The sequence below is a fragment of the Capsicum annuum genome, chromosome 9, assembly GCF_002878395.1.
Source record: "Capsicum annuum cultivar UCD-10X-F1 chromosome 9, UCD10Xv1.1, whole genome shotgun sequence".
Classification (NCBI taxonomy): Eukaryota; Viridiplantae; Streptophyta; class Magnoliopsida; order Solanales; family Solanaceae; genus Capsicum; species Capsicum annuum.
Window position 1 is genome coordinate 213,026,565 of NC_061119.1, and position 16,360 is coordinate 213,042,924.

At 29.8% G+C, this 16,360-nt stretch overlaps 1 protein-coding gene across 2 annotated transcripts; it reads left to right on the forward strand.

The window, feature by feature from the left end:
• The first annotated feature begins 4,864 nt into the window (after nt 1–4,864).
• Nucleotides 4,865–7,673, forward strand: LOC124885102 (leucine-rich repeat extensin-like protein 4). Of its 2 annotated transcripts, XM_047396531.1 has the most exons (2): nt 4,867–6,602; nt 6,636–7,673. In XM_047396531.1, the coding sequence occupies exons 1-2, from the start codon at nt 5,250–5,252 to the stop codon at nt 7,227–7,229; spliced, it is 1,947 nt and encodes a 648-aa protein (XP_047252487.1). In that variant the 5' UTR covers nt 4,867–5,249; the 3' UTR covers nt 7,230–7,673. The 2 variants fall into 2 exon arrangements, with proteins under 2 accessions (XP_047252486.1, XP_047252487.1); XM_047396530.1 differs by having other exon boundaries at nt 4,865–7,673.
• The last annotated feature ends 8,687 nt before the right edge of the window (nt 7,674–16,360 follow it).

Genomic DNA, 16,360 nt, shown 5'->3' on the forward strand with positions numbered 1-16,360 from the left:
ACACTCACTAAAAAAAATAATAAATACAAATATAATTTTATTTATTATATGACCTGTTTAGTTAAAGGCGTAATTAAAAATACTTATTAACAACAATAACAATAAAAAATTTGATGTATTCCCACATCGTGGGGTTTGGGGAGTAAGATGTACGCAGTCCATACCGGTAACTTCGAAGAAGTAAAGAGGCTGTTTCCGATAGACCTCCGACTCAAGATAAAGGATAATAAACAAGGGGATGAATGACATAATCGAAATAAAGAATAGGAAATAATAGAATAAAATCATAGAAATATGAAATACGAAAAATAAGAACAACACAGAATAAGAAAATAGGAACTAAACAATAGAAAATAGGATACCCACCTAGTAGTGACATACAGTCACATATCAAAGACACCTATGTACACTGTTCTATGATTATTAAATCCGACTACACAAGAACTCTCCTGACTGCTAGCTACAACCCACACACTAACACTAACCTTCTACCCTAATCCTCGACGTCCACGCCTTCCTATCTAGGGTCATATCCTCAGTAAGCTGAAACTGTTTCACAAAAAGTTCTTATTAACTTTAATCTTAAATTTTTAAAATAACAGTAATTTTTTAAAAATTATTTTTTTTTTAACTAAAACAACCGTCAAAATAGAGAGTATGTGTATGTGTATGTATATTAATGCACACATTAATAAGGTAGGTATATTTACAACTTTCGTCTTCAAATACATGCGAGTCAAAGTTCAAATTTAGACATCTGATATAACTAGAAAATATTGAAACTTGTATGATTAGTATTACAAGTGATAATAATATTCACTCAAATTATTTATTCATAAGAAAAAAAAAATCAAATAAAGTTCACATCCAAATCAGGAGCTGAGCTAGAGATCTATAGTACGAACTTGATCGCATCTAGAATTTATAATTCAAATTGTATTTGTTTTAAAAAATTTATTTGATATAAAATAAAGTATCAATTTAGAATATAATATTTTTTTTAAAAGATAAAATTTTAAATTTATTAATTTTAATTTTCCACAAATAAATATGATGAGGATAATGTGCACCTACAACGTACACGGCAAGCCCAAGTGCCAAATTATTCTTACTACTTGATGTTTGATAAAGCTTCAATTTCAAGCTAATATGTGTCAATTCTTAAGTTTCTCTTAACTAATTCTGGTCATTTTCATCATGATGAAGTAATGATTACTTTGTTTAAACTCTCTTCTGACTTATTGAAAGTGGATAGAAAGTTTAATTTGAAATAGACATTATGGAGGGTAAATTAGTGATAAATGAAGTTGGAGGAGAATTTTAATATTTCGACGGTCCGATGAAATAAGTTTACTGTTATATGTATATGTATGTATTAAAAAAAAATCCTCAAATAATAAGAATATCATATGCAATTATATTTTGTATTTTTATAAAAGGTAGTCATAACTCGTGACTTTTGATCATGTGTCATGAAAATCATAAAATTTAATACTTTAAAAGATATTAGATAGCTTCTTTTATTTAGATTAAATCTTAGTGAATAAAATTATATGTGCTAATGAAAACTAATAAATATTTATAAGGAAAAATTAAACAAATCTCATATTTAAGACACCATATTATACAATATCCCTTAATATTTTAAAAAAATTACATAAAATCCCGGATCTCATATTTATTAGTGATACATATGCTATATGTATCACTAGTGTATACATATGTATCACTACTCCATATGTATCACTGCTTAACGTACGTATCACCAATTCGAAATTCTAAGATAAGACTTAATTAGCAAATTATCCAAAATTTTATATAATATTACTGAAATTATCCGAGATTTATATAAGTGAATATATTTATAAAATAATTAGTGGTAAATATAACCCAACATGATGCCACCATCATAAAAAGCCAAAAAGAACATTTAAGTGCTTCACTAAAAGTCTATAATCTAATGATATTAGTTACTAATTTCTCTCATAATACATAGTAAATTGCCTCTATTTTGCTTAGTTTACGGAAAATGTTTACCGCGTACAATTCTTTTCCAAAAATGGTGCATGTAACGACAAATTAAAAGACGCGCTTCGTCTTAAATTATCTATCAATTTTTGCTTCTCGAAATTTAAATTATATAAATTTTTTTAAAAAATATTTATTATAAATATATTTATATTATAATAAATGTTTGTTTATATGTTAATTAAAAGAAAAGTAAGGAATTTTAATTTTAGAACCAAGTTAATTTTTTCTCAAATAAAAAAGTTTCCTTTGTTGTAATCTCTAATCCCTCAATACAAGAAATAATAGCTTGTCTCTTCTCTCTCTTATTTTTCTTGTTCTTATTATATATATTAATTCATAACAACTTTTTATTATATATTGATATTAAAATAATTATTAAATATTTATTTTCTCTCAAAACAAAAACTGAGTAATTATTACTCTCTCTAATCCAAAATAAATGAAGTTTTAAGTTATTTTTAAATATCTAAAATAAGTGAATTGTTCATTTTTGAAGTGATATGTTGAAAAATTCTTTTAATTTAATCCCTTATTTACACTTTCTAGGATATAAATTTCAAGAGACTTAATTGATTGTATTTTAATGTGGCTATAATTTCAAGAGTAGTTTGATAATTTAGTGGGATAAATATAAAAAATAAAATATAATTTATGTTTTTTTTTAATAGATGTATATTAAGATAAAATTTATTTCTTTTAAATTAGACGAAGTATTGTAATGGGGAAGTATAACAACTGTTAGAAGAATTGAGAAGTCAATAATATATGTTGTTGTTACGCGTTACGTTATTGCCAAAAACAGTTCATTAATTTGGCCTAACACAAAATCCCTCTCTTTTGACATTTTGTCACTATTGTAATTAGGAGTGTACATATGTCGGGTTAGTTTGATTTTTTATTGAATAAAAATTAAATTAATTATATTGATTTATTAAAATTATAAATCAAATCAAACCATATAAAATTAATTTTTTCTGTTTAGATTTTAGTCTGTTTTTTTATTTTTTTCGGATTTTTTTGATTTTTTATAATATTTATTTTTTATAATTATATTGTGATTGAAGATTAGATCAAGTATGTTTTTACTTATGTGCTAATGAAAAAACTTAATTGTAAAAAAATGAGGAGCGGAAAACTCTCTTGAAACTAAAAAAGTGAGATGAAGAGTGAAAAATTTAGGCTTTAAGTTTATATTGGGTTTTAGATCATTTTATTAGCAATTAATGGACAAATATTACAACCTAATATATATATATATATATATATATATATATATATATATATATATTGTCGGTTTGATTTAGGTTCGGTTTGATTTTTTTTGTGTTAACATCAAACCAAATCAAGAATGGTCATTTTTTATTCAAACGTCAAACCAATCAAATCATAAGTCGTTTTTTTTTTCTCAATTTGGTTTAATTCTTCGGTTTGATTTGATTTGATGGTTTGGTCTGTACACCTCTACTTATAATCTTGTTTCTCAATTTTTTGTTTAATATTTGGTACTGAATTTCAATTTTATTTGAATTTACATTGTGTAAAAATAGATTGTTAGCAGGTTATAATATTCTATAAAGAAGGTGAGAGATTGATTCTTTTTGCTAACATCTTCTGAGTCGAGCTCCTTATACAAGATAAAAAAATATTGACCGCAAAATCCCCCCAAGATGGTTTTTAAACTCGAACTAATTTAATTAAAAAATAAAAAATATTCTATCCATCACAATTCTTTATCGATGAAATTTTGTCACTCACAAAAAGTTCCAAAAAGGAGATGATTTTTTAGTTTTTCTAACCCAAAACATACTTCAATTACACAAACATACAAAAACCAACAAACCACACTTTAGCTTTAAATTAAATTAGAGCAAGAACCTTGTCTTCACCTCACCAAAAGCCTAAAAAGTAACTTAATTTATTAAAAAAGAAACTAATTGCCGGCCTCATTTCACCTACTAATCTTTAAACTAACACCTTACATTATTACTCCATCCTTAGTACGATAATATTCGATTATCTACTATTTTTTTTTAATTTTAATTCTCGATTTTTTTTTTTTATAATTATATTTTCAATAAATTGAAAATATATCATATTTCGTTTAATCGCTTTCTTCGATTCTTTTTTGACCTGCATCTACTTCTCTTAAAACCAGTTGTGATAAAACTAATTAAATTTCGAAACAAAAAGAAGGCATTTTGTTATAATTAATTAGAATAGAAAGTACATTACACTCTAATAGTTTTTTTTTTTTTTTTGGTTGAGTGTGAAATAGACCTCTATTTTGGTCATGGGAGAAACTAACAAGAGAAAAATGTCAATTGAAGTATTAAATTAATTTAAATTTTGTACAACTATATACGTGTTGCTAAAAGTCATAGCAATTATAATTCTAAATTCATCTCAAAAAGCTTTATTCATTTTTTAAACAAAACTTCTGGCTCTTAATTATTGACTTAATTATATGATTATAAATTATTCCAAAACCCTAATGCTTATATTACTAGTAAAATAAAGATCAACATTGTAAAGTCACCCACTTATTAGAGTGAGAAAACATATTCAAAAAATAAAAAGGAGGAGAATATAGTAAGCAAACCATGAAAGATTATAGTGAAGTGGTAAGTAGTCATTTATTTTTATTCATAGATTTCAAGTGAGAGCCTTGAGTGTGGAATCGCTGTGGTTAAAAAGTATTTATTTTGAATAATAAAACTTCTCGATAAAAATTTAAATTACTTAAACTCTCTATTACAGATATCAAACATCGGACTATAACCAAAAAGAAAAGAGTAAGCTACTAATAGCTACTACTACATACTTACAACTAATAGAGAAAGTGAGAGGATCTAGTGGCCTTTGAGCTGTGATTTAGCTGTCTTTTTTTATTTTGGAAATTTCTTGTTTCTTACAAACTTATAAAAAATATAAAAAAAAATAAGCTCCTTTATTCACACAACCCCAAAATCCCCAATCACAAAAATAAATTCAAACCTCTCTCTCCTCAAATCTCAAAATCCCCATTTCCATTATCTCTTCTTCTCCACAAATCTCCATTTCTCCCATCTCACATTGCTCGAAAACACCAGTTCCAACCCCCTCAAAAAAATTTAGAAATAAAAATTCCCAAAACCCCATTTCACATTTGCTTAAAGATTCAATCTTTGAGCAAAAAAAAAGAAGAAGCATTCTTGATTTTCAAATGACTCATATGTGAGATGAAGGAGAAAAAGCAAACACCCATTTTGTCACTCATCTTGTTACTCTCTTTCTTGTGTTCACTCTTTACTGCTCAACAAACAAATGCTGAGTTTACAATCTCTGAATCTGGTCCTTTAACTGACTTCGAAGCTCAGTACATCAAACACCGTCAATTGTTGTACTACAGAGATGAATTTGGTGACAGAGGAGAAAATGTAGAGATAGATCCATCTTTAGTATTTGAAAATGATAGGATCAAGAATGCTTACATTGCTTTACAAGCATGGAAACAAGCTATCATTTCAGATCCCTTTAATATTACTGCCAATTGGGTTGGTCCTAATGTATGTAGCTACACTGGTGTCTTCTGTGCACCTGCTTTGGATAACCCAAAGATACGTACAGTTGCTGGAATTGACCTCAACCATGGTGACATTGCTGGGTATTTGCCTGAAGAGCTTGGACTTGTGTCTGATCTTGGAATATTTCACATAAATTCAAACCGTTTTTGTGGTACGATACCTAAGAAGTTGAAGAACTTGAAGATACTGTTCGAGTTAGATCTGAGTAATAATCGGTTTGCTGGGAAGTTTCCTTATGTTGTGTTGAGTTTGCCTAAGTTGATTTTCTTGGATATTAGGTTCAATGAGTTTGAAGGTAATGTACCTTCTGAGCTGTTTGATAAACCATTGGATGCTATTTTTATAAACCATAATCGGTTTGCATTTGAGTTGCCTGATAATTTTGGGAATTCGCCGGTTTCTGTTATAGTAGTTGCAAGTAACAGATTTCATGGATGTCTACCTGCGAGTATTGGGAATATGAGTAATTTAAATGAGGCTATTTTGATGAATAATGGGTTGCGTTCTTGTTTGCCAACGGAGATTGGGATGCTGAAGAATTTGACTGTGTTTGATGTTAGTTTTAATCAGTTGATGGGTCCGTTGCCGGAGAGTTTTGGTGGACTGGTGAATTTGGAGCAACTGAATGTGGCACATAATATGTTATCTGGGAGAATTCCAGAGAGTATTTGTAAGCTTCCTAAGCTTGAGAATTTTACGTATTCCTATAATTTCTTTAGTGGTGAACCGAGTGTTTGTTTGGGATTATCGGAGTTTCATGATGAAAAGAATTGTTTGGTGAATAGGCCTTCACAAAGGAGTGCTGCTCAATGCAAGGCCTTTTTGTCTAAAAGGATACATTGTAGTGCTTTTAAGTGTCGTAAGTTTGTTCCTGTTTTGCCTCCGCCTCCTGTCGTCGTGCCCATTTCTCCCCCTCCATCGCCCGTCTATTCGCCTCCGCCACCACCAGTTTATAATCCTCCTTCACCTTCACCACCACCACCACCACTTCCTCCATCGCCTCCTCCGCCCGTTTATTCACCTCCTCCGCCTCCTCCGTCACCTCCACCTCCCGTTTATTCACCTCCTCCGCCTCCTCCGTCACCTCCACCTCCCGTTTATTCACCTCCACCTCCTCCTCCACCCCCACCACCTGTTTATTCGCCACCACCTCCTCCACCCCCACCACCTGTTTATTCGCCACCACCTCCTCCACCACCTGTTTACTCGCCACCACCACCACCATCACCTCCTCCTCCATCACCATTACCTTATTGTGTACGCTCACCACCACCTCCACCACCTGTATACATATACTCATCACCTCCACCACCAAATTCACCTCCTCCACCAGTATACTCCTCCCCTCCACCGCCTCCTTTGCCTCCACCTCCATCCCCGGTACCTTGTATAGAACCCCCACCCCCACCCCCTCCTTGCATAGAGCCACCTCCATCACCATCTCCTCCACCACCACCCGTTTACCACTACAACTCCCCGCCCCCACCATCACCCTCACCACCGCCACCATCACCTGTGTACTACTACAATTCTCCTCCCCCTCCCTCACCGCCACCAGCACCGGTCTACGAAGGTCCGTTACCACCAGTAATAGGAGTTTCATATGCATCACCACCACCACCACCCTTTTATTAATTCTTTCACAAATATTTCCACTAACTCATCCTCAAGAAAACCACAAAAAATTGTCCTACAATTATTATTCCCTCAACTCTTTTCCCCCTCAAGCCCATTAACTAAATCGAGCTAGTACGTGATCATCGCGAAACGTATCAAACAAAATGGTGTGGCAGAACGAAAGAACGAGGAGAGTAAAGAGGAGAAAGATTCATTGGTTATGAATAGATTGAAAGTTGTGGAGATGAATAAATTGGCAAAGAAAAAGATTGAAACTTTGCAAGAAAGTATATGTATAGAGATCATAATCTTGGTTCTTTCTATTTTGTGAGTTTATTGTTATTATTATCTTTTATTAGCATTTTTAGTTGATCATACTTTGGTTTTCTTTGTAATTTTTTTTTCTTTTTTTGGTTCTTCCAAATTATAGTATAATGATGAGCATTTTATGTTTTACTTGTATTGATTTCTCAAAATTCAGATCATTCCTTTGTGTTTCTTCTTTTGTTCTTGTTGTAGTATCTTCTTGATCATGTACCGTCCCAAAACTTGTTTTCAACTATGGTGCCCGACTCTCTAAAAATGCAGTCGCACCTTTGTGAAAACCTAAAAATGTGTTACAATGACATTTTTGTAGAGTCCGATCAATATACAAAGTTTTTGGGTTGTAGGTCTATATAAATGTTAAAGTATTTTTGTAGAGTCCGATCTCGACTTTTTTTCCAAACTCTGTTTTCAACTATGTCGCGCCAAAAATGATATTTTTGAAGAGTCTGGGACTAACATAGGTTTTTCAAAATGTTGAATATGTACAAATTGCATTTATTTGAGTAAATTTTTTTTTTTTGGGGTAGTTGGTCTATATCAATGCAAAAGGTGGGAAGTACATGTGGTTTGTTCATTGAATACCAATTTATATATGCCACCTCTAGTTGTTAATTGTTGATTTTGTGTGGTGGTCCTCCCTATCTTTAAAAACATGAACTCCATTATTGTAGTAAGACTAAGTAAGTTTATGACTAACGGTTAATGGAGCGGGTTAAAATTTTTGAGATATAAATTTAGGAATTAGGGTTTGGCGCATGTCACAAATGCTAATAAAAGTCTTATATTTAAATGAAGAAGGTAAGAGGGACGAGCACATCAAAAACTCGAGGATTTAGGTAAAAGTTTTGTATTTAAGTGGAGAAGATAAGAGGGACGAACATGTCACAAACTCGGGGGTTTAGACCCGGTCATATGTAGAAGTCTTGTATTTAAGTGGAGAAGGTGGAAAGGACGAGTCTATCATTAAACGAGTTTTGAACTGTGCGTTATTGGCCTTCTAGAGCTTCTCGGCTATAAATCTTAGCGATTGAGGTTCAAAGCTCGACGAAGATAAACAAAAAGTCATTAGGTGATTTACCTATGACGTTGGGAGGTAATATTTACTCGATAAACTCGTTAAGGTATGCGATAAGCTGATCCAACCACCATAGTTATGAAAAAGCTAAGTTGCTCTAACTATTCAACTATGCTAACATATTCGTATCGAATCCTGTAAAAATACATTATTTTAAAAAAATTCTATTCACATTCGATGCCTTTTTGAAGAGTTCAAAATCTTGACCTCTCATGCTTCAAGGGTCAAGATTGTTGTGGAGTTAATTGCTTGAATTGAGGGTAATTTGATTCAAATAATTTGTCTTGCTACAATAGTACTTTACAGTTGTTGGAAACGTGTATGATGTCAACACTTGGACCTTTTACATCCCACCATAACGATGGAGTAATAAAAATAAAGATTTTTAAAACTTTTTTTTCATCCGTTGTTCAATATCTGCATTGAAGTCTGACTAATTAGAATTCACGTTGGATATGGCCCTATTCGGGGGTAGTGTTCCCTATAAAGAATTTTTTCATACACAAGGCTCGAACGCGAGATCTCTGATTAAATGAGGAGTAATTTCATCTACTGCACCACATCCTTTGATGATATTTTAAAAACTTTCGCCACCTTAAAGTAAGTGTTTATTATTTTCTTTTTAAAAGTCAATGTAATTGCTCTTTTTAAAAGTATATTGAGTTAGATTAATTTTAAAATAAAAATTAGATATTAAAAATTTATATAGGAAAATTACTACACATTGTAATTCTTCTCATGTCAATATGATATAAAAAGTATTTTAAAATATTAGTCAAAGTTCATATAGTTTGAATTTCAACAAATAAAAATCAAATGATAATTTTGATTGGAGGGAGTAATTTTCATGTTGCTATTTTCACTTATTATGAATAGTTATTTGAAATAATTTTCTAATCGTATGATTTATGGAATAAAATGAGAGATCTCATGATTAATTTTAAAATTAAATTTATATTTTATTTGGTTGATAGTATATTCGATTACACGATAAATTTATATTTCAAACTTTTTGTTAAATTTATTCCACCTCTTGATTAATTCAAAAACTATTTTAATCTCAAGGTTACAACTTCAAAATAACTTTATCCGCTAGTCAAACGATGATTAAGTGATTAAATAGGGTAAAAAATGTTTTATGTTGTCCATTTATAAAAGCAAAACTATAGATTAAAAGTTGATCTATGTTATTTTTGGGTGCTGTTGAAAATAAATGACAATTAATTAAGTCTTCCTTTGATGAAGGGGAAATAACTTAAATTTAGTCTTAAATTAGAAGTCTCCATCATCAACTTAGGTAAAAGTAATAAATGCCATAATCACTTTGCTAATTGGATTCAAATTTCAAACTTTATTTGTTTTTTTTTTTAATAATTTTTTTATTGTTTTTGTCTTTAATCTCAAATCACCCTTTTCCATTGGTAATTGGAACTTTGGAATTTTTTTCTCTCATATTCACATACTGGGATTACAAATTAAAGTGGTATTGTCAGAATATCAGGATTCTCATGGGTTCCTCAAATATCATCCCCCATTTTTATAAGAAGAAATAATATAAATATACACCTCAACTTTTATCATATTTATATAAATTCTAACTCATATAAAATAATTATAAAATCTCAAACTAATTATATATCTTTATTAAATATACCGGAGAGCTAATTATGTATCTCGACTGAACTAAATTGAAAAAAATATATTAGAAGTTAATTATGTATCTTTACACGAAAAAAATATCTCTTCATTGGATGTAATATATATCTCGACAAATCCACAATTGAAAAAAATATATCGGGAGCTAATTATGTATCTTTACAAAGGAAAAAAAATATAACTTTGTTGGGTGTATAAGGAGCTAATTATGCATCTCGGCAGATTCAGAATTGGAATTTTCAGTAACTATGTAAAATATCAAAATTTTCTGTAATTAAACTTCAAACTATTGAGATTTACGTCGTTTGACCTTTTTACAATCGTGATTTTCTGATTAACTTACATACATACCTTAATTACTTTTACGATATATCTATCATTTTTCACCAGTAATAAATATCAGACAATTCCGTCGATTAATATTGTCATCCCTCCTTTTGTGTCACCATTTCCCTAATCTTTGCCTTTTTTTCTTAGGCAAAATGCTCTATTGGGCCCCTGTACTATGCCAATTTTGTAAGTTGGACACTTCTACTTACATATTTGTCATCTGGACCCCTGAACCACGAAAAAGCTACATTTTAAACACTTTTTTGAAGAGTGTAACACACTCTCCCATGTCAGCTGCCACGTGTGCCACGTCATCTGCCACGCATACCACGTCATCTGCCACATCATTTTTAAAAAATAAAAATAAAAAAATAAAATAGAAAAAGTATTACATTAAATTTCAAGTCATTTTTAAAATTCTACATAACAAATTAAATATTAAAATTAATTTAATTAAATAAGAAAAATTTATAAATTTTAGAAAAATTTGAATAATCATGCTTTTAAAATTTAAAAAAATTGAATAATCATTTTTAAAATAAAAAAATAATAAAAAATAATAAAAAAAGTATTACATTAAAATTAATTTAATTAATTAATTTAAATTTTATATTTAAATTAGTAAAAAATAAATTAATTAAAATTATTAACTAATTAATTTATTAAATTAATTAAATTTTAAATTAATTAATTTATCAAATTTAAAATACCTGCTTAATTTAAAAAAAAATTACTTAAATAGTTAATTAATTTAAATATTATTTACATATTTAAAATATTTAATTTAAATTAATTGTGGGCGGAGGGGCTGGGGTGGGAGGCTAGGGGAGGGGGTTGCGTGGGGCTAGATGGGGTGGAGTGGGGGGCTGGAGGAAGGGGGTTGGGTGAGGTGGGGGGCTGGGGAAGGGGGAGGGGTTACGAGGGGCTGGAGGGGGTGGAGACGGGCTGGGGTGGGGTGGGAATTTATTTTTTAATTTTTAAAAATATTTTAAAAATGATTTTATCATTTTTAAAAATAATTTTATCATTTTTAAAAATAATTTAAATTATTTTTAAATTAAAAAAGATGGAGGGAAAAGAAGGATCCTTTTAAATTTTTAAAAATATTTTTAAATTTAAAAAGATGTAGGAAAAAAAAGAACCCTTTTTTTTTTAATATTATTTTTGTTTTTTTTTTTAAAATTATTTTAATGTAAAATTGGTCAAAAAATTGATCCCCACTCGCACCCCTAGGCGAGTGGTTACACTCTGTCCTAATCACTATGACCTTGCCACATAGGCAAGGTCAACGGTCAAAGGGTGCAAAATATTGCTTTTTGATGGGTTCAAGGGTCCAGATGACAAAATATAAGTAAAAGTGTCCAATTTACAAAACTGACATAGTACAGGGGTCCAATAGAGCATTTTGCCTTTTTCTTATTCAAACATTTTGCGTCCAGAATTCAGTAACTCGATTAATTTGAATTTATACTATCTATTACAAGAATTTTATAGCTTCTTATCGACGAAGATTCCAACTTGAAATCGAAGTGAATGTTACCCATAAATTATAAATCTTTGGCTTCAACCTATCGAAGTGATACTTAAATATTTATTCAAACTCGATATTTATGTATGCGAAAAAGTGTAAGAGATCGAGACTCTTCCTTCTAGCCGTGATATAATATAGGTATTACGGGGTGCAACTTTAATTTTGAAAAATGTTCTTTATGATTCTTCATGCGATCACGAGGTTACGAGTTTAAGTCGTGATAATAGCCTTTGATGAAAAATGTAAGATAAGATTGTGTATAATAGCCTTTGCTATTTGTTGCATGTTACATAAAAAAGTGACATAAATTAAAAGGAGAAGGGTTCAAGATAATTTTAAACGATACGAAATATTTTAATTTTATTCTCCATTATACTTTATGATTATTCGTATTTATGTAAAGAACAAATTATTTGTATTTATTTGTCCTGTTAGAGCGTCAACACAGTATAATAAAAAGTAAATTAAAACTATAGCTAAAAGTAGATGAATGGAACTTTTTTTTCCCAAAATATTTTAACACTAAAATCCACCTTGTTTTTTCATTAAATTCAAGAACAAATACAAAACTATTTACAAACAACAAATATATGAATAAGTACAATTAAGGCAAACTATACTTTTATCTACGGATTTAACAGAACTCAATAATTTTTACTCAAACTCTGTATATATATATATATAAAAACACTAATTATGCACGAAAATCAAAGTTAAAACCAAGTTACTCCAATGAATCACAACTAATAAAATTCAAATCATAAATCCGCTCGTGACTCCAATACATAATCAATTATAAAATTAAGATATACGTGTAAATAAAAAGACTGACTTGAATATTTCTCCTAAATTACTTATACATCATTGGGTTCAACGCTTTGAATTAAAACCTAAATATTTATCCGCACTCGATATTTACGTATTTTAAATATATGAGAGCCTCTTCATTTTCTAGCCGTTAATATAAGTTAAGATTTTTTTGGACAATATTTTTAATAAACACCCTACCAAAATCTGTGTTTTCATTCAGTGTTGTCTCTTATCATCACACGTGAATATACCTAACAAAATTATTTTATATATGGCTCACTTGTTGTCTATTCTATTCAATTTTATAACTGTTTTTTATTTGAACTACATATTTTTAGATGGATAGTTAGGTGTGCTAAAACTCTTCCTACGTGCTAAATAAGAATACTCATTTAAACGATAGAAATATGTATATATGGAATACGAGAATTTAGTGGTACTACTCGAAGACTTAAATGAATAATCATCGATGTTAAGAACAACCAAAAACGTTCTTTCCAAGACCATCTGCTATTGAATCAGCTGCTGTTGTCGGCACTGATGGAGCTAGTTAATAGTGAGGGGGTTCCGAACCCCCTTCAGTGAAAAATTATACTATTTATACAAGTTAAAAATTATTTTTCATGTATATATATAGAGAGAGAGCAAACGTTGAACTCCCTTCGACTAGTTCTTTTGTTCACATTTTTCGATTTTAAACCCCCTTAGTAAAATGTTGGCTCCACCACTGATTATCGCCACATTCAATGAAAGATATTAAGTTGAATATTTTTCGTCAAATTTTATATATATCAAGAATCATAAATAGACCCAAAATGAATTCAAGACAACAACTAGAAGAAATAGTAGACGCAGACAATGATATACAATTTTTTCAACAAAATAAATTAAAATTATTAAGTGCTAAAACTTTATACAATAAAGGAATGTCTTCAATGGCACAATTATATAAACATTATAGGGAAGAACCATTATGCGTAATTAAAAATGATAGTGCTAGTGTAAATTTAATAAGTTCAGAATCTTTAAGACATATTGAAAAATCAAATATGAGCCTCATGCATATGAGACTCATAGTAGTAGGTTTGAGTAACTATCTAAACTCATTGGCAACTGTACAAACATGACAATTAGAATTTTTCAAAGAATATTTAAGTGAAATAATATGGGATTTACATGACTTAGAAACGACATAACATATTACAATAGAAGGATAAGTTATTTAAAGAAACTTTGTGACCTAGTAGATATTTCTTTAGGATAAAATTAAGTAAAAATATATGAAAACGCATCCTTTTGTGAGACAAATACAAGTAGAAATAAAGCTAGTATTACAAGAAGTACAAAAGAAAATTAACCAAATAAGACATATAATAATCTCATGAATGATATACTACAAGATGAACTTTATTTAGCAATATTACAAAAGGCTGCACAAATTCAACCAAATTCCGAAGGATTATCATATCATCAACCCCAAGAAAAAACAAACTCTTTAATCATAAAATAAAATAATATTATAATTTTATTACTATTAGAACTTAATAAAAACTTAAAAGAAGAAAAACAAAGAGACAGTCAAGATAAAACTATAGACAAATTAATAGAGCAACTAAAAAAGATAGAAATAACCCCGCAAAAAAAAATTAAAAGAAGCTAAAATAACTAAACCAAAACCATGGACCTTTTTCAGCTTCCCTACGTAGATCAAGACCAAGTTTTACCCAAGAAAGATTAACAACAAACATGTTATCAAGAATCATAAATAGACCCAAAATGAATTCAAGACAACAGCTAGAAGAAATAGTAGACGTAGACAAAGATATACAACTTTTTCAACAAAAAAAATTAAAATTATTAAGTGCTAAGATTTTATACAATGAATGAATGTTTTCAATGGCACAATTATATAAACATTATAGGGAAGAGCAATTATGCGTAATTGGAAATGATAGTGCTAGTGTAAATTTAATAAGTTCAGAATCTTTAAGACAGATTAAAAAATTAAATATGAGCCTCATGCATATGGGACTCATAGTAGTAGATTTAAAAGGTCTAACTAGAAAAAATTTAGGAACTAAGGTATTATTTACGATATATGATAATAGATGGTCGGACTTGATAAGATCCATAATAGGAATAACAGAAGTAGACATGTCAACAAATGAAGGACTTTTTTATTGTAGTCTAGATTATATGATAAACTCTGTAAAATTTGGAAAATATATAAAGATAGGAATTCAGACTAAAGATATGAAGAAATGAATAATGGTAATAATTTACTAATATGTGTAGGATTTATAGGAAAACTTGCCACTAATAGTCGTATAAAATTTAATCTAAAGATAGATGATGTAGTAAGTTTAATGGAAAATAAAGGTATTAAATTAATGAAACCCCTAAAGATAAATTCAGAAGACTATGTAGGACTAGAATGAAATTTAGAAAAAAATTTCAAAAAATAAATACTAGAACCAACCGATCATTTAATATATATAAACAATAAAGGAGAAGCTTCAATAAGATTCACATACTACCAATACACGAATAAAAAAAACTGAGGAAGAGATTGAAGAATGTGAAGATACTAATTTCATGAATATAGAAACACTAGAAGAAGGTTTTGAAGTAAATAAGGACATAATGAAAGCAGAACCCCTATACGAAATAAATAGCAATAGAATATTTAAATGTATAGGTTATAAATTAGGAAACTTAAAACTTGAAGAAATGAAAGAACATTTTATAAAATGTGAATTGAGAACAGAGAATTAAGGTTAGACACGTAAAAAGAAACTAAAAGGTGAAGACTCAGAATCGATTTATAGTATAGAAGAAAGTATAAAAGAATTTATGGAAAGTGCAACAAGCACTGCAAGCCCTTTCAAGAGAATAACTGGTATGCAAAGAATACCAGTAACAACAGAAAATTTATCAAGATATAGAGTATTCAGAACGAACCCAAACATTTAAGCAGAACAAGACATAAAACCTAGAGGAACAAGAATGCCAATAGAAGAACCCATAAGATTACAAGAAGGTGGTAATAAAGGAAAAATTCTAAATTTACCAGCTCATGACCCTCAGGCAAGGAGTAATGTAATAGACATATGGAAAAATGTAGTTATAGCAGACTACATATAACATATACAAGGTAATCAAGAACCAGATGCAGAAATTATGTATAGATATTTAGAAACATTTCTAGGAGAAGTACTAAAGCACTTTGGGAAGCTTACAAGACAATATTCCCACAAGACACTACAACATTTTTGGCCTAAGGCCACACTAAATCTGACCCACATTTTACAAGTGTGGCCTATACCATTAAAGACCACGCTTTTAAAGCGTAACCTTAATTTTTAACTTCTGGCCACATTACTTTTGGCAACGCTTTGAAAGCGTGATTTTTAATGATGT